This window comes from Tachyglossus aculeatus, chromosome 1 (genome assembly GCF_015852505.1).
Source record: "Tachyglossus aculeatus isolate mTacAcu1 chromosome 1, mTacAcu1.pri, whole genome shotgun sequence".
Taxonomy (NCBI): Eukaryota; Metazoa; Chordata; class Mammalia; order Monotremata; family Tachyglossidae; genus Tachyglossus; species Tachyglossus aculeatus.
In genome coordinates, this window is record NC_052066.1 from 124582239 (window position 1) to 124608607 (window position 26369).

Sequence of the window (26369 nt, forward strand, 5' to 3'; positions counted from 1 at the left end):
TCGTATTTATTGAGCGCTTACTGTGTGCAGAGCACTGTACTGATTGGAAAGTACAATACAGCAATAAAGAGAGATAATTCCCTTCCCATAATGGACTTACAGTCTGGAGGGATAATAATGGCATTTGTTAAGCGCTTATTATGTGCCAGGCATTGTACTAAGTGCTAGAGTGGATACAGGCAAATCAGGTTGGGTACTGTCCTTGGCCCATGTGGGGCTTACAGTCTCAATCCCCATTTTACAGATGAGGTCACTGAGGCATAGAAAAGTGAAATGACTTGCCCAAGGTTCTATCCATTAGGCCACGCTGCTTCTCTAATAATAATAATAATGATAATGATGATAGTATCTCCTAAGCACATACTATGTGCCAAGCACTCTTCTAAGCGCTAGGGTAGATACAAGGTAATCAGGTTGTCCCATGTGGGGCTCACAGTCTTAATCCCCATTTTACAGATGAGGTAACTGAGGCACAGAGAAGTTAAGCGGTTTGTCCAGGGTCACACAGCAGACAAGTGGCGGAGCTGGGATTAGAAACCAAGTCCTCTGATTCCCAAGACTGGGCTCTTTCCACTAAGTCACACTGCTTCTTTATGAATAGCATTGATTGATTACTCTTCAGAAGTGTTCATTCAGGTTGGCCAATAAATCATCTAAAGTAAATAATAATAATAATAATGATTAAAACTAAATTGCTTAGTCGTTGAAGTTCTTTAAGTTTTCTTGGTAAAGTCACTTATCTTCTCAGCTTTCCTGTTCTCCCTCCTACTTAGACTGTGAGCCCCATGCCCTCATTAACTTGCATTTCCCGCAGCACTTAGGACAGTGTTTGACACATAATAAGTACTTTAGAAATACCATTTAAAAAAAGAAAAAATGGACATCAGGGGTCACTTCTCAATAAATTACCCAAGACTTACCTAAGAAAATTCTGCACACCCTGGTCACGCCTAGAAGCCTCCCCAACTAGACTTTAATCTCTTTGTGAGCAGGGAATGGATCTACCAACACTGTTATATTGTACTCTCCGAAGGGCTTAGTATACAATGCTTTGCATGCAATAAATGCTAAATCAATGTGATTGATTAATTAAAAACAAAAGCAAAGGATGAAGAAAAATAAGCAGGAAGCTGCCAAGGTTCAGCATCAAGTGAGGCCTCACACTAGTTAAACCTTAACAGCGCGGGCTGTCCCAGACTCATGCCAGTTCTGCTTTCTCAAAGGATCCAGGCCCTGGAAGAAATGTTGTGTAGAGTATTAGCAGTTCATGGCCTCCTTCCTGGGCAAATCCACCAGACCACAGCTTTCCCTAACATTACAGCACTTCCTAAGATAAACCCCACCTCCTCCGGGAGGCCTTCTTCGATTCATTCACTATAATGTAGTCACTTCAGCCCAACAACCAGCCTGAGCACTTGTGTAATTTATTCCTAACTCAATTTTCAATTATTTACATATTTTATTTGTATATTTACTTGAACAGTCAACCATTTGTTCAGCTGTTTCTGATGTGTTTGGACTAAGTCCTGTTTTAATCTTGATCTGTCTTTCACTTGCACTATAAATAACTTTTGTCTGTCTCCCCTATTATAAACTGTACTCTTCTTAGGGGTAGGAAATGTGTTTCTAGCTACTATTAGGCCTGGGGTTTCTAACTCTGCTGTTAGCCTCTTCCAGTAACAAGCCATACTACTTCTGGCAGGAATCCTAGGTTAGATATTGTAACACTATTCTCTCCCTAGAGTAAAAACTGCAAATCTTATTGCTGTTGTTCTTGAGGTTGTTGACACTACCCTATTATTTGTTCCCTGCTCTCCCCACCTCAGACTGTGAACCCTCTGTGGGCCAGGGACTGTATCTGAATTAATTTTCTTGTCCATGTCCCCAACACTTTGCACACTGCAAACGGTCTGTAAATATGACCACTACTGTTTGTAACAAGCTGTTGTTACAAGCTTAGCAATAAAATCGATAAATAATTAATGGTATTTATTCATTCATTCAGTCAGTCAATCGTATTTATTGAGTGCTTACTGTGTGCAGAGCACTGTACTAAACGCTTGGGAAGTACAAGTCAGCAACATATAGAGACAGTCCCTACCCAACAACAGGCTCACAGTCTAGAAGGGGGAGACAGACAACAAAACAAAACAAATGTCTGGATTCTACGTTAACGAAGTAGCTGCTCAGAATTTCATTTTACACTAACTGTGTGCGGAGAACTGTACTAAAATTTGGGAAAGTACAATACAATAGAGTTGGTAGATATGCTCTCTGCCCACAAGGAGGTTACAGTCTACAGGGGAAGACAGATATTAAAATAAATTACAAATAGGGGAAGTAGTAGAGTATAAGGACATGTACAGATGTTATGTGGTGCTGGGGTGAGTATCAAAGTGATAAAGGGTTACATAGCTTAGTGCATAGTTGACCCAAAGGGGAGGGAAAGTAAAGTAAAGGAGGGCTTAGTCAGGGAAGACTTCTTGGAGAAGGTGTGATTTTAGAAGGATTTTAAAGGTAAGGAGAATGGCAGACTGTCAGATATGCAGAAGGAGGGAATTCCAGGCCAGAGAGAGGATGAGGGCAAGGAGTAGGTGGTGGGTGGGATAGATGAGATCGAGGCATAGAGATAAAGACCAAAGTAAATCTAGTTTTGTAGGAAACCTCCTAATATTGTAATGATGGAATTTGTTAAGCGCTTACTATGTGCCAAGCACTGTTCTAAGCGCTGGGGTAGATACAAGGTTATCAGGTTGTCCCACGTAGGGTTCACAATCTTAACCCCCATTTTACAGATGAAGTAACTGAGGCACCGAGAAGTTAAGTGACTTGCCCAAAGTCACACAGCTGACAAGTGGCAGAGCCGGAATTAGAACCCACGACCTCTGACTCCCAAACCCGTGCTCTTTCCACTAAGTTACGCTGCTTCTATGTAAACAGCCAGGAATGCATCTCTCAAAGAGACTGCACTTCTGAGTTCTAAACTGGAAATTAGAAAAAGAATTCAAACATGACTTCAGAGATGCAAATTGAAAGAGGTGTTCCCAACCACAGCTGCAGCCTGAGACCCCAGAAACACCCTCAAACTTATGGGACCTCCATAGCAAAACTAAATAAAAATCATCAAGTGAACTGGGATAATCCCTGATTGCCCATCAGAAAAACTATTAGCATTCATTGCTTTTCCTCCATGCTATTGTGGGTTCCGAAAAACAGCTGAGAAATGACAGAACAGAAGGCAATGAACAGTGAACAACCAACAGAATACTTTCAGAAAAGAAACCTGAAATCTAAGTTTTCACTTTAGTTTAACAATCCACATAAATGTGGACAATGGTTGATTCAGGAAATTTAATTGCTTCATCAACAATTCAAGCTGCTCACATTCTCTTTACCTTATTTGAACATAATTTTAGTCATCTGATATTCTAAAGTGTATACCATACAGATTCTTGTGTATATGAATCAGTTTTCAGGCTCTCCATTTACAACCTGACAAAAGCACGAAAATATTTTCATTTGACAAGACTTCCTTCACTAGCATTCACAGATAGAAACTGAAAACAGTCCCTCTGCCTCTTAAAGGAAAACTACAATCGTTTTCCTCAGTGGAGCTAAACAAATGTTCATGAGATAAGATTTTGTTATGTACAGCCTCTGAGGTGCATTTAGCTTTTATAAAAATATAGAAATAATTATATTTTTCAAAAATAACATTTCACTGACAGAGCAGTGAATACAAGTTTAGAGACTCTAAAACTGTCTGCTTCCCCCACAAGAAAGTAGTTGGAAAAAGTGAATTCTATGTTCCTGGAGGGGTGCAGTTCTATATCCACATGGGAGGTGGAGACAAATGCTGTACCCATTCTACAAGTCAGTAATTGAGGCCACCCCGGGGCCATGGTGTTTTTTACAGCATGACCCTGAGTTGACTGCTCTGCTAGAGTGTGGAATGCTTCCTGGGACAGGATTCCATGAACTCTGAACTGGGATAATCCCTGGTACCCTGGGTCTACCAGGGATATTGAGAGATGACTGGACACTGCTGGCATCTAAAAGGCAGAATGTTCCCCCATTTTGGATGGAATGTGAGGGATATCTATTCCTCTCGTCATTTTCCCCCAAAGACCAAGGTCTGCCCAAGGCCAGATCTTTATGGAGGCTCCTGCTTCTCTGTTATAGGCCTACATGGGCTCAGGTCAGCCCATAGCTTAGGTGGGATTTGACCTTGAGGGACCAATATGGCTAGAACCAAGACCAATCCAGACTGCTTCATATGGAGTTTTGGTCCCTCCTTATCCCCAAATTAATCATTTATGCAGATTAACATATTTAGTGAAGTCACACACGACTTCAGAGAAATTGAAAAATGAAATATGTCTACCCAAACACAGCTATAACCTGAGACCCCAGTAATACTCCCAAACCTATGGATCTCTGGAAAAACTAAATAAAAATAATCAAGTGAACTGGGATAATCCCTGATTGCCCATCAATAAAACTGTTAGCATTCCTTGCTTTTCCTTCATGCTTTTGTAGGTTCTGAAAGACAGCTGAGAAATAACAAGGTGAACATATGCAGTCTATCACCAAATACTGTTGGTTCAACCTTCAGAACACTGCTAAAATCTGCCCTTTCCTCTCCATCCAAACTGCTACTATCTTAATCAAAGCACTTATCCTACCCTACTTTGATTACTACACCAGACTCTTTGCTGACCTTCCTGCCTCATGTTTCTTCCCATTTCAGTCTGTACTTTCATCATTTTTCTACAAAATCATTCAATCCATGTTTTCCACTACTCAAAAACCTCCAGGATTGCCCATCTGCACCTCTGCATCAAACAGAAATACCTAACCTTAGGCTTTAAAGCACTCAACTGATCACATCACCTTGCCCCCTACCTGATTTCCTACTACAACCCAGTTCACACACTTCGCTCCTGTAACACCATCTAGAGGTCATGGGTTCAAATCCTGGCCCCGCCAATTGTCAGCTGTGTTACTTTGGGCAAGTCACTTAACTTCTCTGGGCCTCCGTTACCTCACCTGTAAAATGGAGATTAAGACTGTGAGCACCCCATGGGACAGCCTGATCACCTTGTAACCTCCCCAGCGCTTAGAACAGTGCTTTGCACATAGCAAGTGCTTAATAAATGCCATCATTATTATTATTATTATCTCGTGGCTGGTCACTTGCCCACATCCTACTTCTGGTCTGGATCAATCAATCAATCGTATTTATTGAGCGCTTACTGTGTGCAGAGCACTGTACTAAGCACTTGAGAAGTACAAGTTGGCAACATATAGAGATGGTCCCTAGCCAACAGTGGGCTCACAGTCTAGAAGGGGGAGACAGACAACAGAACAAAACATGTGGACAGGTATGAAGTCATCAGAATAAATAGTAGTAAAGCTAGATGCACGTCATTAACAAAATAAATAGTAAATATGTACAAGTAAAATAGAGTAATAACTCTGTACAAACATATATACAGGTGTTGTGGGGAGGGGAAGGAGGTAGGGTGGAGGGGATGGGGAGGGGGAGAGGAAAAAGGGGGCTCAGTCTGGGAAGGCCTCCTGGAGGAGGTGAGCTCTCAGTAGGGCTTTGAAGGGAGGAAGAGAGCTAGCTTGGCAGATGTGCGGAGGGAGGGCATTCCAGGCCAGGGGGAGGACGTGGGCTGGGGGTCGACGGCAGGACAGGCAACAACACATTTTCTCCTCCCAGGGGTCTTCCTTGTCTAAGCCCTCATTCCCTCTTTTCCCACTTCCTTCTGCATCTCCCTTGAACTTGGATTTTCACCCTTTTATTCATTCCTCTTTCAGTCCCATAGCACTTATGTACACATTTGTAATGTATTTATTTATATTAATGTCTTTCTCCACCTCTATGCTATAAACTCAATGGGGCAGGGACTATATCTACCAACTGTTATATTGTTCTTTCCCAAGCACTTAGCATAGTGCTCTGCACACAATAAGCACTCAATGAATATGACTGACTGATTGATCCAACGGCTCCTACTCTATCCTAATCCTCCTCGACCTCTCAGCTGCCTTTGACACTGTGGACCACCCCCTTTTCCTCTACACGCTATCCAACCTTGGCTTCACAGACTCCGTCCTCTCCTGGTTCTCCTCTTATCTCTCCGGTTGTTCATTCCCAGTCCCTTTTGCAGGCTCCTCCTCCCTCTCCCATCCCCTTACTGTGGGGGTTCCCCAAGGTTCAGTTCTCGGTCCCCTTCTGTTCTCGATCTACACTCACTCCCTTGGTGACCTCATTCGCTCCCACGGCTTCAACTATCATCTCTACGCTGATGACACCCAGATCTACATCTCTGCCCCTGCTCTCTCCCCCTCCCTCCAGGCTCGCATCTCCTCCTGCCTTCAGGACATCTCCATCTGGATGTCTGTCCACCACCTAAAACTCAACATGTCCAAGACTGAACTCCTTGTCTTCCCTCCCAAACCCTGCCCTCTCCCTGACTTTCCCATCACTGTTGACGGCATTACCATCCTTCCCGTCTCACAAGCCCGCAACCTTGGTGTCATCCTCGACTCTGCTCTCTCATTCACCCCTCACATCCAAGCCATCACCAAAACCTGCCGGTCTCAGCTCCGCAACATTGCCAAGATCTGACCTTTCCTCTCCATCCAAACCGCTACCCTGCTCGTTCAAGCTCTCATCCTATCCTGTCTGGACTACTGCATCAGCCTCCTCTCTGATCTCCCATCCTTGTGTCTCTCCCCACTTCAATCCATACTTCATGCCGCTGCCCGGATTGTCTTTGTCCAGAAACGCTCTGGGCATGTTACTCCCCTCCTCAAAAATCTCCAGTGGCTACCAATCAATCTGCGCATCAGGCAGAAACTCCTCACCCTCAGCTTCAAGGCTCTCTATCACCTCGCCCCCTCCTACCTCACCTCCCTTTTCTCCTTCAACAGCCCACCCCGCACCCTCCGCTCCTCTGCCACTAATCTCCTTACCGTGCCTCGTTCTTGCCTGTCCCACCCTCGACCCCCGGCCCACGTCATCCCCAAGGCTTGGAATGCCCTCCCTCCCAACATCTGCCATGCTAGCTCTCTTCCTCCCTTCAAGGCCCTACTGAGAGCTCACCTCCTCCAGGAGGCCTTCCCAGACTGAGCCCCCTCCTTCCTCTCCCCCTCATCCCCTTAGCCATCCCCGCTGTCTTACCTCCTTCCCTTCCCCACAGCACCTGTATATATGTATATATGTTTGTACATATTTATTACTCTATTTATTTATTTATTTATTTTACTTGTACATATCTATTCTATTTTATTTTGTTAATATGCTTGGTTTTGTTCTGTCTCCCCCTTCTAGACAGTGAGCCCACTGTTGGGTAGGGACTGTCTCTATATGTTGCCAACTTGTACTTCCCAAGCGCTTAGTACAGTGCTCTGCACACAGTAAGTGCTCAATAAATACAATTGATTGATTGATTGATTTTCAAAATGGCAGTGTCCAATTCATTCAATCATATTTATTGAGCGCTTATTGTGTGCAGTGTGTACTGAACTCACACCAGACAATAGGGAAGACTTTGTGATTCCTTCAGTGGTATTTACTAATGCACAAGTGAGAACAGACTATGGTGTATACGGTAACAATTATATAATTGGCAGTTATTCAAGGAATCAGTGGTTCTGAGAAGCTGGCCATGCTACACTGGTTAGTTTTCTAAAAATTACCAGACACTACATCACAGATTTTACAATCACAATTGAGCTAAGGGAAAACTTGAGGCAGCTCCAGTGAAGTCTCAAAAATCTTGCCTATATAGAGGCCTTAGAGTCTTCTGCCACCTTAGGATTTATGTACTCCAAATCCATGGATTATTTCCTGCTTTCACATAGAGGTATCTGAGAAACAGTAGGCAGGAACTCATCTTGACTGGGTGTGCAGCTGCAGGATGTAAGCTAGTACCAAGTTATTTTAATGGTATTTGTAAAATGCTTACTATGTGCCAGCAGTGTACTAAATACTGAGGTAGATACAAGATAATCAGATCAAACCAAGTCTCTGTCTCACATGGGGCTCAAAGTCCAAGTCCTCTCCACAACATACAAAATGGCACTGCCCTGCATTGAGGAGTGAGCTGATTTGCACGGCAGGACTTTATTCTCTTTATAAACAGGGAACAATTCTTCTTCTTTGCATTTAATCCAGGGAAGAGCACTGTCTGAAGGGCTGAAAACTTTGTCCCCAAACAGGCAGGATCACAAAGTTCAATGACTTCTTTTAAAGATAAAAGAAGATTTCCAATAATTATCTGGGAGCACTTTGAGTTTCCCAGACGTTTGTGGGGGAGGTAAATGCTTTATTAAAATGTTTTTGCATTACTGTTATTAAAAGTCATACTTCTCTTTCAGGCGAAACTAAACTTTTGATCTATTTGAATAGCAGTATGTTAAAGCAAAGACTGCAAGATGGCGTAATACAACTCTGGCACAAGATGGGTATATGATGTGCAATAGTTAAGAAGCAGCATGGCCCAGTAGATAGAGCACAGGCCTGGGGTCAGAAGGACCTGGGTTCTAATCCTAACTCCTCCACTTGTGTACTCTGTGACCCTGGTCAAATTACTTAACTACTTTGTGCCTCAGTTACCTCATCAGTAAAATGGTGATTAATACTGTGAGCCCCATGTGAGATAGGGACTTTGTCTAACCTGATTATCTTGTATCTAATCCAGGGCTTAGTACTATGCCTGGCAAATATCAATACCATAGTTATTATTATTATTATTATTTAATGAATAATGTGATTTATTCACTATAATTTAGCTCTTTGGAACACAAAATAATTTAAGAAAATAATTCCAGATTGGGTTAAATTACTTTGAAGGTGTTTAAAACATTTTTAAAAGCCAGAATATGTATATTGTTTAAACCCAAGATTAAGCTTATTGTCCATGTCAAACAATAATCAATAAATCAGTTGTATTTATTGACCACTTACTATAATAATAATAATAATAATAATGGCATTTGTTAAGCAGTTACTATGTGCAAAGCACTGTTCTAAGCGCTGAGCACTGTTCTAAGCGGTATTTACAGATTGGGTTAAATTACTGTGAAGGTGTTTAAAACATACACAGAGTACTGTACCAAGTGCTGGGAGAGTACAGTACAATAGAGTTGGTGGACACATTCCTTGTCCACAACAAGTAATTATGAAAAAGAATAATGCAATGTCATGGAAGACTTATGTGGAATCCTGTATAAACAGCTGGATTACTTTCGGTCTCTATCCTAAACTACAATGTATTTTATCATAAAACTTTCTATGACATTACAATGTACAAAATATATCAAGCTTAGTTAGGTCCAGTTATTGAGCCCTTCAATTGAAATGAGATACTGAAGTAAGCAGCGGAGGAGAGCAATAAAAATGTGAGCTAGAAAATCGACCTTATTAGGAAAGATTGAGGGAAATATTTTTATTTGGCCAGAGGCTGAAGAATGAGAAGAGCAGTAGGGAAGAAGAGGTCCACAACATGAAGTAATATAGAGTAGTGGTGAAAATTATTATTTTTTATTTCTCTGAAAACAGTAGCAGAGAAATCATCATCATTCTTTATTATGTCTTACTTGGGATTGAAAGCTTTGAACAAGTCTCTACTGTCCACTAATAGACAGTAGACCAATAGGGGAGACAGGCAGGCACAATGTACTGCACTGTGACTTATAATAGGCATTAAGGAAAAGTTTCCTTTTACCCAAGATCGTTGGCAGTGTTTCCTAGGGAAAATTTTGGAATCCTTGTCTCTGGGTTTTTTTTTAGAAAATGGTAGGCAGTTGCCTTTGTAGAGTAAATTCAATAAAAACTGGGAAATCAAGAGAAATGTTGCCTGTCATAATTATAGTAAAATAAGTCTAAGTACTGGTAAAATTAATTCCTCCATGTCATATGTAATAATTGTAGTATTTGTTAAGCACTTACTGTATGCCAAACTCTGTACTAAGCTTTCGGTAGATGCAAGATAATTAGGTCCCACATGGGGCTCTCTCTTCTCTGTGGAGGACAGAGGACAGGTATTGAATCCCCATTTTGCAGATAAGGGAACTGAGGCATAGACAAGTGAAGTGACTGGCCCAAGGTCACACAGCAGGTATATGGGGGAATGAGGCTTAGAACAGTTCTTCTGACCAAGAAGCCCATGCTCTTTTCATTAGCCCATGCACTGCTATGTGATTGCTCTCCTGGTTGGATGAAGAGGAATGAAAACACAATACCATTAACCTCCTATTTTATAGCTTTAGGCTCCTCCCACTGCTTGCTGATTACTATCATGGCTGCAGGGTTGTTGAAGAGGAAAATCTAAAATATTGGTAAGGTAATGATAGTTTGGACAGCAGTAATGCTGTCCCTTTTCCGTGTTCAATTTTTTTTAATCCCGAATTTGTTTTAATTTCATGTCTGAAATGATTATATTATTATGATTTATATTAATGTCTGTCTCCCATTATGGACTGTACGCTCCTTGTGGGAAGGGAACATGTCTACCAACGTTCTTGTACTGTATTCTCCCAAGTGCTTCGTATAGTACTCTGCACCCACAGTAAGCACTCAATAAATACCACTGATGGATTCAAACTTGCCCACATTATGAGAGGGTGGTAGCCAAGGCAAAAGATCCTTTGAGAGGCCTAGTGCGCAGCGTGGGCTTTCAGGAACTGCTATCCACAGGCTGTGCTGGTTCCTGGAGCATCTTAGCAGAGGAAATTCTGAACTGGCCCTGGGGAAGCTGAAGGGGTTCTTAAACCCAGTGTCAGAAATTCACATAACACAGGGTCTCTCTGAGGGGTCCCAGAACAGACAAGGAGCTCTCAGAGAAGACAGGGCCCCTGAATGTTACACTTCCATGGCCATGTCAGGCAGCACCCCAGCAAATACTGGAATGGCACACCCTGGAGCACTCCGGTGTACTCAGAAGGGAGGAGGCAGTGGAGAGAGTAGAGCTGAATGTGAGAGAACTAGAAAACTGGCACGGACACAGGAAACATCCGTGGATCCGATATAAAACAGCACCTGCATTTCCCCATGCTGACTCCACAAGGCAGCTTATTTACAAACATATAAATAGCTGCAACTTTACTCCAGTCCCATTGAAAAATTAAAATGGCATCTTCCAAGCATAGTTTATGATTACCCACACTTTGGCTGAATGAATGAAATGTAAGTGGCAACATGCCAGGCTACTTGACACTTGCTAGTCAGCTTAATCAGATACCCTTCAGTTTCCTGTAGTAGAGGTGCTGGGGTTCTGCTCTGGAGAGCCAGAGAGTTCGTTTACATATGCCACGAGTTTTAAAGGAGATAGAGAACCAGATTTTGAAAAAATAACTTAAAGTTATACCATATTTCAGGCCTGCAGAGATTTGAGGACATATCATCTGGTCTAAATGAGGCCAGCTGCTTTCGCAGATGCCAACGCACTTGCAAGTGAATGTGCGTCACAAAGACGAAGGCAGTTTAAAAAAAAGTTCGCATTTTATTCCTTTTTACCTTCTCTAAAAATGGCTGGTGGTTTTTAACCAATGAAATAATAGCACTTGCATTTTTGTATTTGCCTCGGATAATTAACATAACATCATTGCCAGTATCATTATTACCATGCAGAACATCCAAGCAGGATTCCACATTAGTATGCAAATGTCACAAAACTACACTCTATGGTTACAAAACTTCATTTTATTGATGGAGACTCTTAAGGCAGAAAGACATCATACAATAAGCCAAGGATTATAATGGGACTCAACCTGTAGTTCACAGTGCCCAGTCTGGTTTCTATCCACCAGACAATTCTATTTCTCAAGGTAAATAGTGGAAAATACATCTGTGGAATTAGATGAGAGAAATATAAAATTAGGAAAAAGCACACATAATTAGGGGAAATGTTATTTCCTTTTTTTCCTCCATTACTTATTCACTATGATTTTGTCAGTCCTACAAAGATCTATTTCAAAGATTCCAGTTGGGAGAATTCCCTTTATCTAGCACCCTACCATATACTCCTAAAGCAAAGGCTCTCGGAGACCGGCAGATCCTCTAGAGTCAGCATCATTAACAACACACCACCTCTCAGGACTCAGATTCAATGAGGAGCTGCCTGCCAGTGGCAAACCAGCTACCACCTCAGTCATCTCCAGTCCTGGTCCACTCAATATTTAATAACAACAATAATGATAATAATGGCAAAAATAAGAATAATGGTGATGTTTGTTAAATGCTTACTCTGTGCCCAGTACTATTCTAAAGCACAAAATCATCAGGTCGAACAGTCACTTAGTTTTACTGGGGGAACTGCCAAGATGCTCAGTACCTCTATTTATGCCCAACTCTACCGCCTAGTGAATAGTCTTCTAGTTGCAAAGCTTAAATTAGGAAGAAAGAGTTTAGAATGGTGGAAGCTCTTATATTCCTGGGACCTAAAGATTCTATCCCAGAGCTTGCATTGTCCCACTTTAAATGCCCCCAATTAATCTCATAAGGAAAAAGACTGACTGAAGCTGAGTTATAAGGTAGCATAAGCTTCTTTTGATGAATACTGATAAGGAAAAATACCATATACTACTGTGGTACTTGTTATCATTAACTGTGTGGAAAGCATTGGGTAGATACATGACAATCAGATCAGACATAGTCCGTGTCTCCAACAGAGCTCAGAACCTAAGAATGAGGCAGGAGGAAACTGACGCACAGATAAATTAAGCCAAGGTTATCCAGCATGTAAGTGGCAGAGCAGGGTTAAGAACTTGGGTCTCCGAACCGCCTGTCCTGTGCTCTTTTCACGAGGCCACAATTATACCTTAGAAGTCCCAAGGCTCAGCTCATGGATCCTGGAACTGAGCTACAGAAAAATAGAGCACAAAGTAGTCCCTGAATTTACCATTCCTTCCTCTGCCCCACTCCCTAGCCATTTCTCCCAATGATCAGGAATGCATCAGTCAACCTCGACTCTGAGCAAACAGAACACAGCCATAGTCACACTCCCTAAAGGCATTTTAATATGTGCCGTATGGTAAGGGCTCCAGTACTACCCAGATGGCAGGCATATGGCAAAAGATATTTTCTAACCAAGATTCTATGGAAAACTTCTTTCCATGGCAAATATTTCAGCTGTATCTCCAGGGAATTTAACTAATTTTGCTCCAATTTTAGTGTGAGTTTCTAGACTCTTTCCAAATGTTTTACCTTCACTATCGTTTTATTCACATGTTTTCAAACAGTTTATTGAAGTTGTATTACCCTGAGTTGATAATGTTGTTTCTTACACGCATGAGGCATTAAAGACTGAAGACTGTGAGCCCCATGTGGGACAACCTTGATTAACTTGTATCGCCCCCAGTGTTTAGAACAGTGCTTGGCACATAGTAAGCACTTAACAAATACCAACATTATTATTATTATTATTATTATTAAAAGACAACAAGACTAAACGACTTTTTCAAGGTCATATGTCAGTTGAAAATGCAGAAGAGATTACAGATGTACAAACTTTTCCAAACCCACTAAACACATTGCATCTTGAAATTTCAAGTTTCACATTTCAAAAGTCTACTTGTGAAAAGTAAATGGATGTAGATTTTAAAAAATAGAAATTATCTATTGATGCTTCTAAATGCAGTTCTTAAAAATTAACTTTCTTTTCACTTTCTCATAATATTGATACATCTGCTTATATATGGAAGAAATGACACTCATTCCTGGGTATAAGAGAGCATAATCATATGCATGATCACATCGCTGGCATATGGAATAAATAAAATACAAATTCTTTATTTTTAAAGGTATTTGTTAATCTAATCAGGTTGGACACAGTCTATGTCCCACAAGGGGTTCACAGTCTTAATTTATATTTTACAGATGAGATAACTGAGGCATAGAGAAGTTAAGTGACTTGCCCAAGGTCACACAACAGATACGTGGTGGAGTAGGATTAGAATCCAGGTTCCTATGACTCTCAGGCTCATGTTCTATCCACTAGACTAAGCCGCTTCACTTTCACAAATACCATTTTTCCCCCAGAGGAAGTTTATTGGAAATAGGAAATAATTTTTTATATTTGACTATGTAAGAGGCTTTCTTAGATCAGTTCTTTTGTTACCTTGATTTAGGGGAGAAAGCTTAAGGAAATGTATAACTATAAGTTTTATATGAAATACTATTTTACTTACTGAGTATCTCGAGTAAGAGTTGTGCTTCCCAGTTTAAAGCAGGTCTTTTCGCCAGTGCAGGTAGCTTGCCTCAGCGAAAACCTATCTGCTAGATCAAATCCTGTAAAATATGATATCATGATTAGATTGTCTTTAATTAAATAATGAATTTGAGGAGATATTGATTTTCCACAAGATTACTGTTTTTCCTCATGGGAGAGATGGCAAGTTGTTTCAAATCCTGTTGCTTTTGGCCAAATACATTTCCAGATTTCATTTTCGAAATGGAAGGGGAAAGACTAGGAAATTCCTTCAGTACCTGACTTTGCACCTTTTGAAGAAGGCCTTGGCTGCTTCCTTTTATCTTGAGAACTAACAAGAATAACTCAGATGCAGTTCTAAAGTGGGTCTGAGAACTGAATGATCAGTCTAGTTTTATGAATGATAACCTTACCTCTTGCATGAAGCATTCCTGGATTAATTCTGACTAGTCACTCCAATCACTCCAGCTCTCCCTAAAAACTAATGCATTCCTCAGTAAAATTAAATACAAATGTTTTCTATTGCTTTTGATTGTCTTTCATTCTTTGCTTCTGTTCTCTTTATCTACCTTTTCCTTTGGGTTTACAATATCTCCTTCTCTGCAGTGTTCAGGATATCTCTACTTGGATGTTCCACATTGACACCTCAAACTTAACATGTCCATAACATAACTCCTCATATTCCCACCCAAATCTTGTCCTCCCCGTGACTTTCCTATCACTATAGGAAAGTATATACCACTGTTGGGTAGGGACTGTCTCTATATGTTGCCAACTTGTACTTCCCAAGCGCTTAGTACAGTGCTCTGCACACAGTAAGCGCTCAACAAATATGATTGATGATGATGATGATGATGATGATGATGACTATAGACAGTTCCATCAACCTCACTTTCTCACAAACCCAGAACCTCGGCATAAGCCTTGACCCATCTCTAACATTCAACCCACATATTTAATCTGCCACCAAATCCTGTCAGTTCAACTTTCACATCATTGCTAAAATCTGTCCTTTTCTCTCCATCCAAACTGCTACCATATTAATCCAAACACTTATCCTATCCCAGCCTTCTTGCTGACCTTCCTATAATAATAATAATAAAATAATAATAATAATAATAGCATTTATTAAGCGCTTACTATGTGCAAAGCACTGTTCTAAGCGCTGGGGAGGCTACAAGGTGATGAGGTTGTCCCACGGGGGACTCACAATCTTAATACCCATTTTACAGATGAGGGAACTGAGGCCCAGAGAAGTGAAGTGACTTGCCCAAAGTCACCCAGCTGACAAGTGGTGGAGCCGGGATTTGAACCCATGACCTCTGACTCCAAAGCCCGGGCTCTTTCCACTGAGCCACACTCCTCCTCCTCCTATCTCCTGTCTCTCCCCACTATAGTTCTTAGTTCATACATTACTCTGCTTCCCAGGTCATTTTTCTATAAAACCATTCCGCCCAAGTTTTCCCACTCCTTAAGAACCTCCAAGTGGTTGCCCATGCCACCTCTATATCAAAGAGAAACTTCTTACTATAGGCTTTACCTCCCTGGTTTTCTGTTACAAGCATGGACACTTCACTCCTGTAATGCCAACCTCAGTCTCACTTATCTTGCCAGCAACCCCTTGCCCAAATCCTGCCTCTGGCCTGGAACACCCTACCTCTTCATATCTGATAGAAGATCAATTTTCCTACTTTCGAAGCCTAATTTAAAAAGCACACATCCATAATTCATTTATTTATATTAATGTCTGTCTTCCCTTCTACAGTGTAAACTCGATTGGACAAGGGACATGTCTATCAACTCTGTTATATTGTACTTTCCCAAATGCTTGGTAGAGTGTGCTACACACAGAAAACACTCAAATACAACTGTTCGGCTGATTAATTGACTGATAGATAGGGAGAAACATAACTGAGAACAAGGACCCCATTTGGTTTTTCCTCTGAATTCTCTTGGGCCTTTTTCAGGTTTGCACACAATAGGTAACTTTGTTTTATCTGTCCCTATCTTCACACCACATTCCCTTGGCAAGTTAAATAATTTTCATATCTTGAATACCCTTTTAAAAGGACTACTGCTCTTAATCATTAACCACTTACCACAGGGAGATCTGATAACTCCACTTTTTGTCATAATTCAAGATGAAAGCACTGAATTGCAGTCAGAAATTGCAGTCATGTTGATTGTTTGGGACATTACACCCTTGTGCCTCCTTCCTTACTCACCCAGGAGTTTACTCAATTGTCAGTTTCCCTCTTGGGGTGCTGGACTCTGGGGCTGCTTCTAATCTGTGAGTTTAGCATTTTACTCAGAGGTCACAGATGAGAAGTGGAAAAACCAAAATGTCTTGTTTTGTCTGAGAATCCAGTAAATATATTAATATAATAATTATTTGGGTGAGTTTGGGGGCATGACTGTTATATGGGAGTCTTGACCCATATTAATCCTTTTTGCAAAATGCAACCTTCATGAGTATAAACTCTTCTTCTAGACAATCTCCTTGTAGTCAGGGAACATGTCTATTAAATATGCTTTATTGTACTCTCCCAAGCACTTAGGGTAGTGCTCTGAACACAGAAAGCACTCAATAAATGTGATTGATTGATTGATTGACTGATTATCACCTAGGTAAGTCCCATACAGCCTCACTAGAGGGAAGACTGGGGTGGTTTCTCAAAACTACTCAATAGCCTTGACTAGTCCCAAGCAGGGGGGAAAATGGGGCACTGTGTATCACAATTTGTAAATTACTGTGTTTAAAAATCACCTTTCATGCTCACCTGAAATATCAGAGGCACCTTCAGAGGATTGTTGAAACTGAGATCTACCAGTTTTCAGGATAGGACATAATATACCTACAAGACAAAATACAGAAATTGTCAACTATTTTGCTCATCAAACAACTGCAATTAAAAAGTGTCCTACTCAACAGAAACCATTCCTGAATAGTTTCTAAATTGCAAGTAAATTTTTAAAGAGTTTAACAAGAAGAAGGAGGAGGAGAAAAAGAGGAGAAGAATGAGGAGAAAGAGGAGGAGGAAGAAAAGAAAGAGGAGGAGGAAGAGGAGGAAGAGGATGAGAGGAGGAGGAGAAACAGGAGGAGGAGAAGGAGGAACAGGAAGGGGGAGGAAGAGGAGGAGGAGGGGTCGGAGAAAGAAGAAGCTAATGAATGTGAGAGAAGAGGAAGAAAAAGGAAGTGTTCACAGAGACACAGATCACCTGAAAAGGTCTCTCAGGTGTAAAGTAATTTGGATACTTCTTGAGGTAGAGACATAGTTTATAGTGGTAATCCTAATTGTAGCTAATCCTCATCATCCATATGTTTAGTACAGTACTCTGCATACAATAGGCACTTAGTAAATAGGTTGACTGATTGATGATACAATATGTAATTCAGAGTTCCTTTCCTGTAGGGCTAATAAATCAGGTTGAAGATTACCAAAGAGTGTCAATTTATGAGATTAAACATTCTAGCTGCATTTTACAAGCATCTATCTCTATTACCTTGGGAACAGAAGACAGCCCTATTAGAGACATCCTAACAGGGAACTTGAACAGGGTACTGGGAAATTGTTTGAAATGTTTACAGACACCATAAGAAATAAGTAAGAACATATTAAGAAATCATCGATAAAGCAAAATGGTTAGGAAGAGTGCCGTGACCAAAACAGTCTCTACTTGCAGCATCTCCTCTAACAATGTTGCCTATTGGTGGTTAGCTGGCTTCTGATTATCTGAACCTGCAGCGAAAGAGGATGGCATAGTAGATAGAGCTTGGGCCTGGGAGTCAGAAGGTCATGGGTTCTAATCCTGACTCAGCCACTTGTCTGCTGTGTGACCTTGGACAAGTCACTTCACTTCTCTGGGCCTTAGTTACCTCATCTGTAAAATGGAGATTGAGAATGTGAGCTCCATGTGGGACAGACACTATGTACAAACATATATACATATATACAGGTGCTGTGGGGAAGGGAAGGAGGTAAGAAGGGGGCTGGAGGTGGGGGTGAGGGGGAGAGGAGGAGGGAGACTCTCCAGCTCCATCCCTCTCCCATGTCTGCTCCCTCTTCCTCTCCAAATCCTTCCCTCTCCCATTCCTGCTCCCTCTTCCTCTCCAGCTCCTTCCCTCTCCCATTCCTGCTCCCTCTTCCTCTCCAGCTCCTTCCCTCTCCCATTCCTGCTCCCTCTTCCTCTCCAGCTCCTTTCCTCTCCCATTCCTGCTCCCTCTTCCTCTCCAGCTCCTTCCCTCTCCCATTCCTGCTCCCTCTTCCTCTCCAGCTCCTTCCCTCTCCCATACCTGCTCCCTCTCCCACTCCCTCACTGTCCAACCCAGTTTCCTTTTATCCAGCCCAGTGCTTAGTACAGTGCCTGGCACATAGTAAGTGCTTAACAAATACCAAAGTTATTATTACTATTATTATTAATAATAATAATAATAATGATAATATGAGACTCAGCTCACCAGGGGAATTAAAAAATTATTACCAGTGTGAAAAGTTTCCTGGTTTGGATTCTCCGGGAATAGGTGATATAGCTCCAGGGTAAAATTAGTCAGCTCCAGAAGATGCAAGAGGATTTAGATTTCATCAATTAGGTGCACAGGGAAATTAAAAAGCTCTACATGAGCCAACAGGGAGAAATTTAAGGGACTCCCATTTAACAAGGCTCATTGTGGGGAGGGAACATGTCTACCAACTTTGTTCTATTGTATTTCCCCAAGTGCTTAGTATAGTGCTCTGCCTACAGTAAGTGATCAATAAATATGATTGATCAATCAATTGATATGGCCCCACCAGCAGGACCCAGGGTGATGTTCCTTTATCTCTGGAACAAGTAAGGTATTCTGAGCTTTCTGCAAAAAGGTCATATAGCAGAGAAAGAGGTCAGAACAGCCCCCAAGAAGAAGGTGTTGACTAAATCCCCTCAAGCTAGATTCTAACTTGCAGGGGAAGATTGTGAGATTTTACAGAGATGTTAGGTAGTGTTGTCTGCCAGCGAACTTGGCATGACTGACTCCATCTTGCGCATACCAACAATAACCCTCAATTTTGTGCAGACCGAAAGCACTCCAGTATGTAAAGTAAATTAACCAAAGTGGCTTCTCTCTGTCTGGAATGTCCCCAGCCTGTGTTGACCGTTATCTCCTGATAACATCTTGTAAACAGAGATTTTAACACTAACCAAACCATGACAAACAAACGGTTGTACTTTAACTTAGGATCTAGGAATGCCAAGGCCTCACCTGCGGCACTACTCGGGAATCCTTTGTGTAGCTCGGATTTGAAACCCAATAAAAGAGGAAGAAGTGGCTGGGATCAGGGCTGCTTGTCACTCATACCTCTCTCGGGAGGTGAACAGGCAGGTAGCCACTTTCCTTCTTTACTGCTCTATCTGAACTCATGTCTCTGAGTCATTTTTCCTATCTGCGTCACCACCTTGGGTACTCGAACCCTGCGGCCGATTTATACCGGTTAACCTGTTTTGCACCCTAGTTTTCAATTACAGGTAGACTTATTATTGGGGATCCTTGGTCCAAAATTTGTGTAATGTAGGCATCAGAAGAAATCACTACTGATCCATGATTCCAATCTCCCCAATTGAGCAAACTCATTACCCACCTGCCTGATCTATAGTTACCAAAGTGGTAAGATCATCTTTTCATGAGTGCCCAGCTGTTTTTATGTTCTTTTATGGTATTAAACACTTACTTGGGCCTGGTACAGTACTAAGTGCTGGAATATATACAAGTTAATGAAGTTGAACACAATCCATTTCCCTACATGGAGCTCACAGTCTTAATTCTGATTTTACAGATGAGTTAACGTAGGCACAGAGAAGTTAAGTGACTTGCCCAGGGTCACACAGCAGGCAAGTGTCAGAGCTGGGATTAGAATCCAGGTCTTCTGATTTCCACGGCCATGCTTTAACCAGTAGACCATGTTACTTCTCAAAATAATAATAGTAATAATAATAATAATAATGGCATTTGTTAAGCGCTTACTATGTGCAAAGCACTGTTCTAAGCACTGGGGGGATACAAGGTGATCAGGTTGTCTCACGTGGGGCTCACAGTAGTATTAATCCCCATTTTACAGATGAGGTAACTGAGGCTCAGAGAAGTTAAGTGACTTGCCCCAGGTCACACAGCAGACATGTGGCGGAGCCGGGATTCGAACCCCTGACCTCTGACTCCTAAGCCTGTGCTCTTTCCACTGAGCCATGCTGCTAAATGAACTGTGATGTAATTTGAACTTCCAATTCTGATTTCCTAACGTGCAATGTGAAATAACAAAAAGCACTATTTAATAGCATGTATGCTCCTAGTGGGCAGATTTCAGGTCTAGCAACTCTATTATGTTGTACTCTCCAAAGCACTTAGTACAGTGCTCTGCACACAGTAAGTGTTCTATAAATACCACTGATTGGTTGACTACTCTCCCAAGTAATTAGTACGCATTGTATTGCATTGCACACAGTAAACAGTCAATAAATATAATTGAATGAATGAATGAATCTTCAGCTAGGCTGCAGCATACACTAGTGTGCACACGGTTCTGTTAGTTTGTCTGCCAAATCAGTCATGGTTTATGAATTAACTTTAAAACCTGCATGTAGCAACAAAACAATTCCACCTACAATATTACTCATTGAAAAATACAATGCTAGCTCTTGTTTCTCTCACCACTGATCCATTCTTCACATGCTCTAACCAGCCTGGAACTCTCTCCCCATTCACATCTGACAGACCACTGCTCTCCCCGTTATAAAAATCCACTCTAAAAATTACATCTCCTTAAGGAGGCTTTTCCTGACTCATCTCCCCATCCATTTTCCCTCCCTACTTCACCACCTATGCACTTGGATCCATTACAGCTGAGCACTTAGGTACTCATCCCACATCCCACCTCCACAGAACTTACATATCCTTATACATTGGTGCTCTCCTGCTATCTGTAATCTATTTTATGTCCATCTCCCCAAATAGTTTGTAAACTCCGTGAGGGCAGGTTTCATATCTGCTTATTCTACTGTAGTTTCATAAGCACTTAGTCCAGTGCTCTGCCCAGAGTAAGCATTTAATGCCATTGATTGATTGATTACAAGGCTCTTTATAAAATATGAATGATCCTGGTTGAGTGACAAAGTGACAAAAAATAATTAAAGGATAGAAAATAGATTCATTCAATCAATCACATTTATTGAGCATTTACTGTGTGCAGAGCACTGTACTAAGTGCTTGGGAAGTACAAGTTGGCAACATAGAGAGATGGTCCCTACCCAGCAACGGGCTCACAGTCTAGAAGGGGGATACAGACAACAAAACAAAACATGTGGACAGGTGTCAAGTCATCAGAATAAATAGAAGTAAATCTAGATGCACATCATTAACAAAATAAATAGAGTAATAAATCTGTACAAACATATATACTGGTGCTGTGGGGAGGGGAAGGAGGTAGGGCAGGGGGGATGGGGAGGGGGAGAGGAAAAAGGGGACTCAGTCTGGGAAGGCCTTCTGGAGGAAGTGAGCTCTCAGTAGGGCTTTGAAGGGAGGAAGAAAGTGAGCTCGGCTGATGTGTGGAGGGAGGGCATTCCAGGCCAGGGGGAGGACGTGGGCCGGGGGTCAACGGTGGGACAGGTGAGAACGAGGCACAGTGAGGAGGTTAGCAGCAGAGGAGCGGAGGGTGCGGGCTGGGCTGGAGAAGGAGAGAAGGGAGGTGAGGTAGGAGGGGGCGAGGTGATGGACAGCCTTGAAGCTGAGAGTGAGGAGTTTTTGCTTGATGCGTAGGCTGACTGGTAGCCACTGGAGATTTTTGAGGAGAGGAGTAGCATGCCCAGAGCATTTCTGCGCAAATATGATCTGGGCAGCAGCAAGAAGTATAGACTGAAGTGGGGAGAGACAGGAGGATGGGAGATCAGAGAGGAGGCTGATACAGTAATCCAGTCGTAATAGGATGAGAGATTGAACCAGGAAGGTAGAGGTTTGGAAGGAGACAAAAGGGCGGATCTTGGCGATGTTGCGGAGGTGAGACCAGCAGGATTTGGTGATGGATTGGATGTGAAGGGTGAACGAGAGAGCGGAGTTGAGGATGACACCAAGATTGCAGGCTTGTGAGACGGGAAGGATGGTAGTGCCATCTACAGTGTTGGGAAAGTGAGGGAGAGGGCAGGGTTTAGGAGGGAAGATAAGGAGTTCAGTCTTGGACTTATGGAGTTTTTGATGGCGGGGAGATATACAAATGGAGATGTACTGAAGGCAGGAGGAGACGCCTAAGAAAGAAATTTGGATTGCTTATCTTACTAAGGAGAAAGCTAAAGAATGGTTAAATAAAGTAGCAGTTGTGGCTTAGATGAAAGAGCATGAGATGGGAGCCAAAGTACCTGGGTTCTTATACCAGCTATGCTACTTGCCTATGTGTGACCTTGGGCAAGTATCTTAACTTCTGTGCCTCAGTTTCCTCATCTATCAAATGGGGATTCAATGTCTGTCCTCCCTCCTACTTAGACTATGAGCCACAGAACTTAAAAATAGCAATACCATTAATAATAATAATAATGATTTACCAAGTATATTAAGGCTTTTTGGGTAGGGAATGTTAAACAGTTCCTTTCTGTGCCTAAAGAGAACTAAGATAGTGGGAATTGGTTCCAGTTAAAATAGGTGCGATTTCAAGGAAAGAGCACAGGTTTTGGAGTCAGAGGTCGGGTTCAAATCCCGGCTCCACCAGTTGTCAGCTGTGTAACTTTGGGCAAGTCACTTAACTTCTCTGGGCCTCAGTTACCTCATCTGTAAAATGGGGATTAAGACTGTGAGCACCCCGTGGGACAACCTGATCGCCTTGTAACCTCCCCAGCACTTAGAACAGTGCTTTGCACATAGTAAGCACTTAATAAATGCCATCATAAAAAACAACAACAAAAAAATCTTCTTGTCCCTTAAAATCTTCAGAGTGATGAATCACTGGAATGGGCTACCAAGAAAGGCAACAAAGTCTCCATCCTTCAAAATCTTTAAGGAAGAAATGGGCAACCATTTTACAGGATGATTTAGCAGTCACTGGGCTAGTCACTTGAGATCACATCTATCTATAATTCTAGAAGCTTTATGAATTTTTAAAAGCAGAATTTGGGGGTCTCTGTATTGCAGTTAAATACTAAATTCATTCCGGTAAAATCCTGAAATTAAACCATCAGCATTCTGAGTATTTCTTCAATGTCTATGTCTTTAACTACCTATCTAGAAGCATTGCCTAAAGAAAATTCTTAAAAATATTTGCAGTTAGTAACTTAAATATGTGAATTCCCAGGTGTTTTCACATATACTTTTAATAAAATCCACATTTCTAGTGGAGGAGAACCTGCTTTAAAGTAACCAAGACCATAATGATTGTTTCTGTGAAGGGCAAAAATTCCAAATCCACATGTTTCTTGACAGCATAAGTGGAAGTCTCTCAAAAAATATCTTTACCTGAGGCAACCTCTTCTAATTTTTATTATATTTGAGTTGAATAGTTTCTTTTGTATCACATTTTTTTCAAATGTTTTCCACTATTTAAGAAGTGATACCTGCATTCAAGTTCAATTTTAGAAAAGAATCCTTAGAAGTTATGTAGTCTGTAATTTAATCTTATGATAGGGTGGGAAGTCCCAACAAAACTGGTAAAATAAGACTCAAGGTAGAAGCGGAAGATGGGGACTTTCCAATGTCATCTCAGTGCTAAGGAGAAGGTCTGGCCTAAGGCCAATCTTGTAATATCATACATTGTATTTAAATTCTTCTAAGGGCTGAGCAACTACAGAACTGTTAGAAAGAAAGGCCAGAGGGGAGTAGGTTCTTAAAATCTTTTGAAAATGGCTAGCAGAAGGACTATAGGGAAGGAACCACAGAATACAATCTGTAACCACCCTGGTTCAAACTGTTCTTGCTGCCACTGGTGGTCTACAAAACCCTGGCCTCATCCCCCTCAATCCACCCTGTGGATCAGGGTATTTCTCTTTGGCTCACATATCTTTTCTCAAAATCCTTCACCGGCTTCTGGGACTCTCCACCTCTAACAAAAACTCACAGTTGGCTCTATGATCTTTTTATTCATTATTCCCCAACTCACCGCCTTGTTCCTTCTACAAGTACCCTGCTCTCAATTCTCCTGCCTCTATCCCCTGACTCACAAGGTACGCCTTCTTGAAACTCTGTTCCTTTCCATATCAGAGACTGTCTCTATATGTTACCAACTTGTACTTCCCAAGTGCTTAGTACAGTGCTCTGCACACAGTAAGCGCTCAATAAATACGATTGATGATGATGATGATGATGATGATCAGAGGCCTCAGCTCTCAACGTTCAAACCCCTCCTAAAATCCCACCTCGTCCAACTATCTTTCTCTAGTTGATTTCCCAGCACTCTGAGCCACGCCCTCAGACACATCTAGCACTTATAAGCTTGTTTAGACCCTAGTTGGCATTCATGGATGCATGTATACTCATTTATTTTGACAGTTCAAGTAGTAGTAGGAATAGGAGTAATGGTCGTAATAGTAGTAGCAATCATATTTATAAGCGTCTGTGTGCAGAGCACTGTACTGAGTGCTGGGAGAAAATACACAGGTAGGAATTAAGAAGTATCTCTGTCCTTCATGGGACTCACAGTCTAAAAGTTTAAGTGGAGTAAAGAGAATGGAGACAGACTCCCAAAATGAGTGATGAAGGCAGTGTGACCCAGTAGAAAGAGTACAGGACCTGAGTTGTAATCCTAGTTCTGCCATGCAATAATAATTATGGTATTTGTTAAGCACTTACTATGTGTCAGGCACTTTACTAAGCGCTGGGTTGGATATGAGCAAATCAGTTTGGACACAGTCCCTGTCCCACGTGGGGCTCACAGTCTCAGTCCCCTTTCCGCAGATAAGGAAACTGAGGCCCAGAGAAGTGAAGTGAGTTGCCCAAAGTCAGGCAGTGTCACTTGCCTGTAGTGACAAGTGACACTTGTTGGCTATATGATCTTGGGAAGTCAGTTCACTTTTTTGTGCTTCAATCGCTTCATCTGTAAAAATGGAGATTAAATCCTTCTCCCTCTAACTTAGACTGTGAGCCCCATGTGGAACAAGGACTATGTCCAACATGACTATCTTGTATCTACCCTATCACTTAGAACAGTGTTTGAAACAGAGGAACTATTTAACAAATACCATAGAAAAGAAACATTAAAACATGGCACAAATAGACAAAATATGCTCCAAGTCTTGGCAACGATGGAAATGTCTCAGAACATGCAAGAGCAATCCAGGAGAAGGGACCCTTTGTGGCAGGTTATAAAGATTTGTATGTTTGTTTCTCCCGCTGTGGGCAGGATGTGTCACTTTTTAATTTTAAGTTTTAATTTTATACTTCCCGAATATCTGATACAATACAATACACTACATGGGTGCTCAATAAATGGAACTACTACTACTACTAGAAACCCTATAGTGCGATGGAATTGCTTTCACCTACTTCTCAGAAGCATATTAGGACAGTCTAAGAGGAAAATGGCTCCTCTGCCAATTGTGAGCAAGCCCCATCCCCTTGGTGGGATGGAAGACAAGTTGTCATATGAAGAGGAAATATGGGAGGCTAAAGCTTTGGTGTAGTGTTCAATCAATCAATACATCAATCAATCATATTTATTGAGCACTTACTGTGAGCAGGGGCTGTACTAAGCATTTGGTAGAGTAGAACACAACAATATAACAGACACATTTCTTGCCCCTAATGAGTTGACTGTCTAGACGGCGGGGGGGGGGGGGGGGCGGGGGGACACAGACATGAATATAAAAATAAATTACAGATATGTAAATAAGTGCTGTGGGACTGGGGATAGGGAGGGTGCTTGGTGAATAAAGGAAGCAAATCATAGTGACACAGAAGGGAGTGGGAAAAGAGGGCAAAATCAAGGGAAGGCCTCTTGGAGGAGATGAGTCTTCTGTAAGGCTTTGAAGATGGGAGACTAATTGTCAGTCGAATATGAAAAGTGAGGGTGTTCCAGGACAGAGGCGGGAGTGGGCAAGAGGTCAGCAATGAGATAGAAGAGATCAAGGAACAATTAGTAGGTTGGCATTAGTGGAGCAAAGTGTGCCTACCAACTCTCATGAGACCCCATTCTAGGATGTTAA

At 41.7% G+C, this 26369-nt stretch overlaps 1 protein-coding gene across 1 annotated transcript in view; it reads right to left on the minus strand.

The window, feature by feature from the left end:
- The window catches only part of COL19A1 (collagen type XIX alpha 1 chain), a 335135-nt gene that overhangs the window by 290813 nt on the left and 17953 nt on the right, over positions 1-26369 (minus strand). The window contains exons 2-3 of the mRNA XM_038744466.1: positions 17006-17080; positions 14206-14305 (exon numbers count right to left, since the gene is read on the minus strand). Of these exons, the coding sequence (XP_038600394.1) occupies positions 14206-14305; positions 17006-17080 (175 nt within the window). The remainder of the gene's footprint in view (positions 1-14205; positions 14306-17005; positions 17081-26369) is intronic.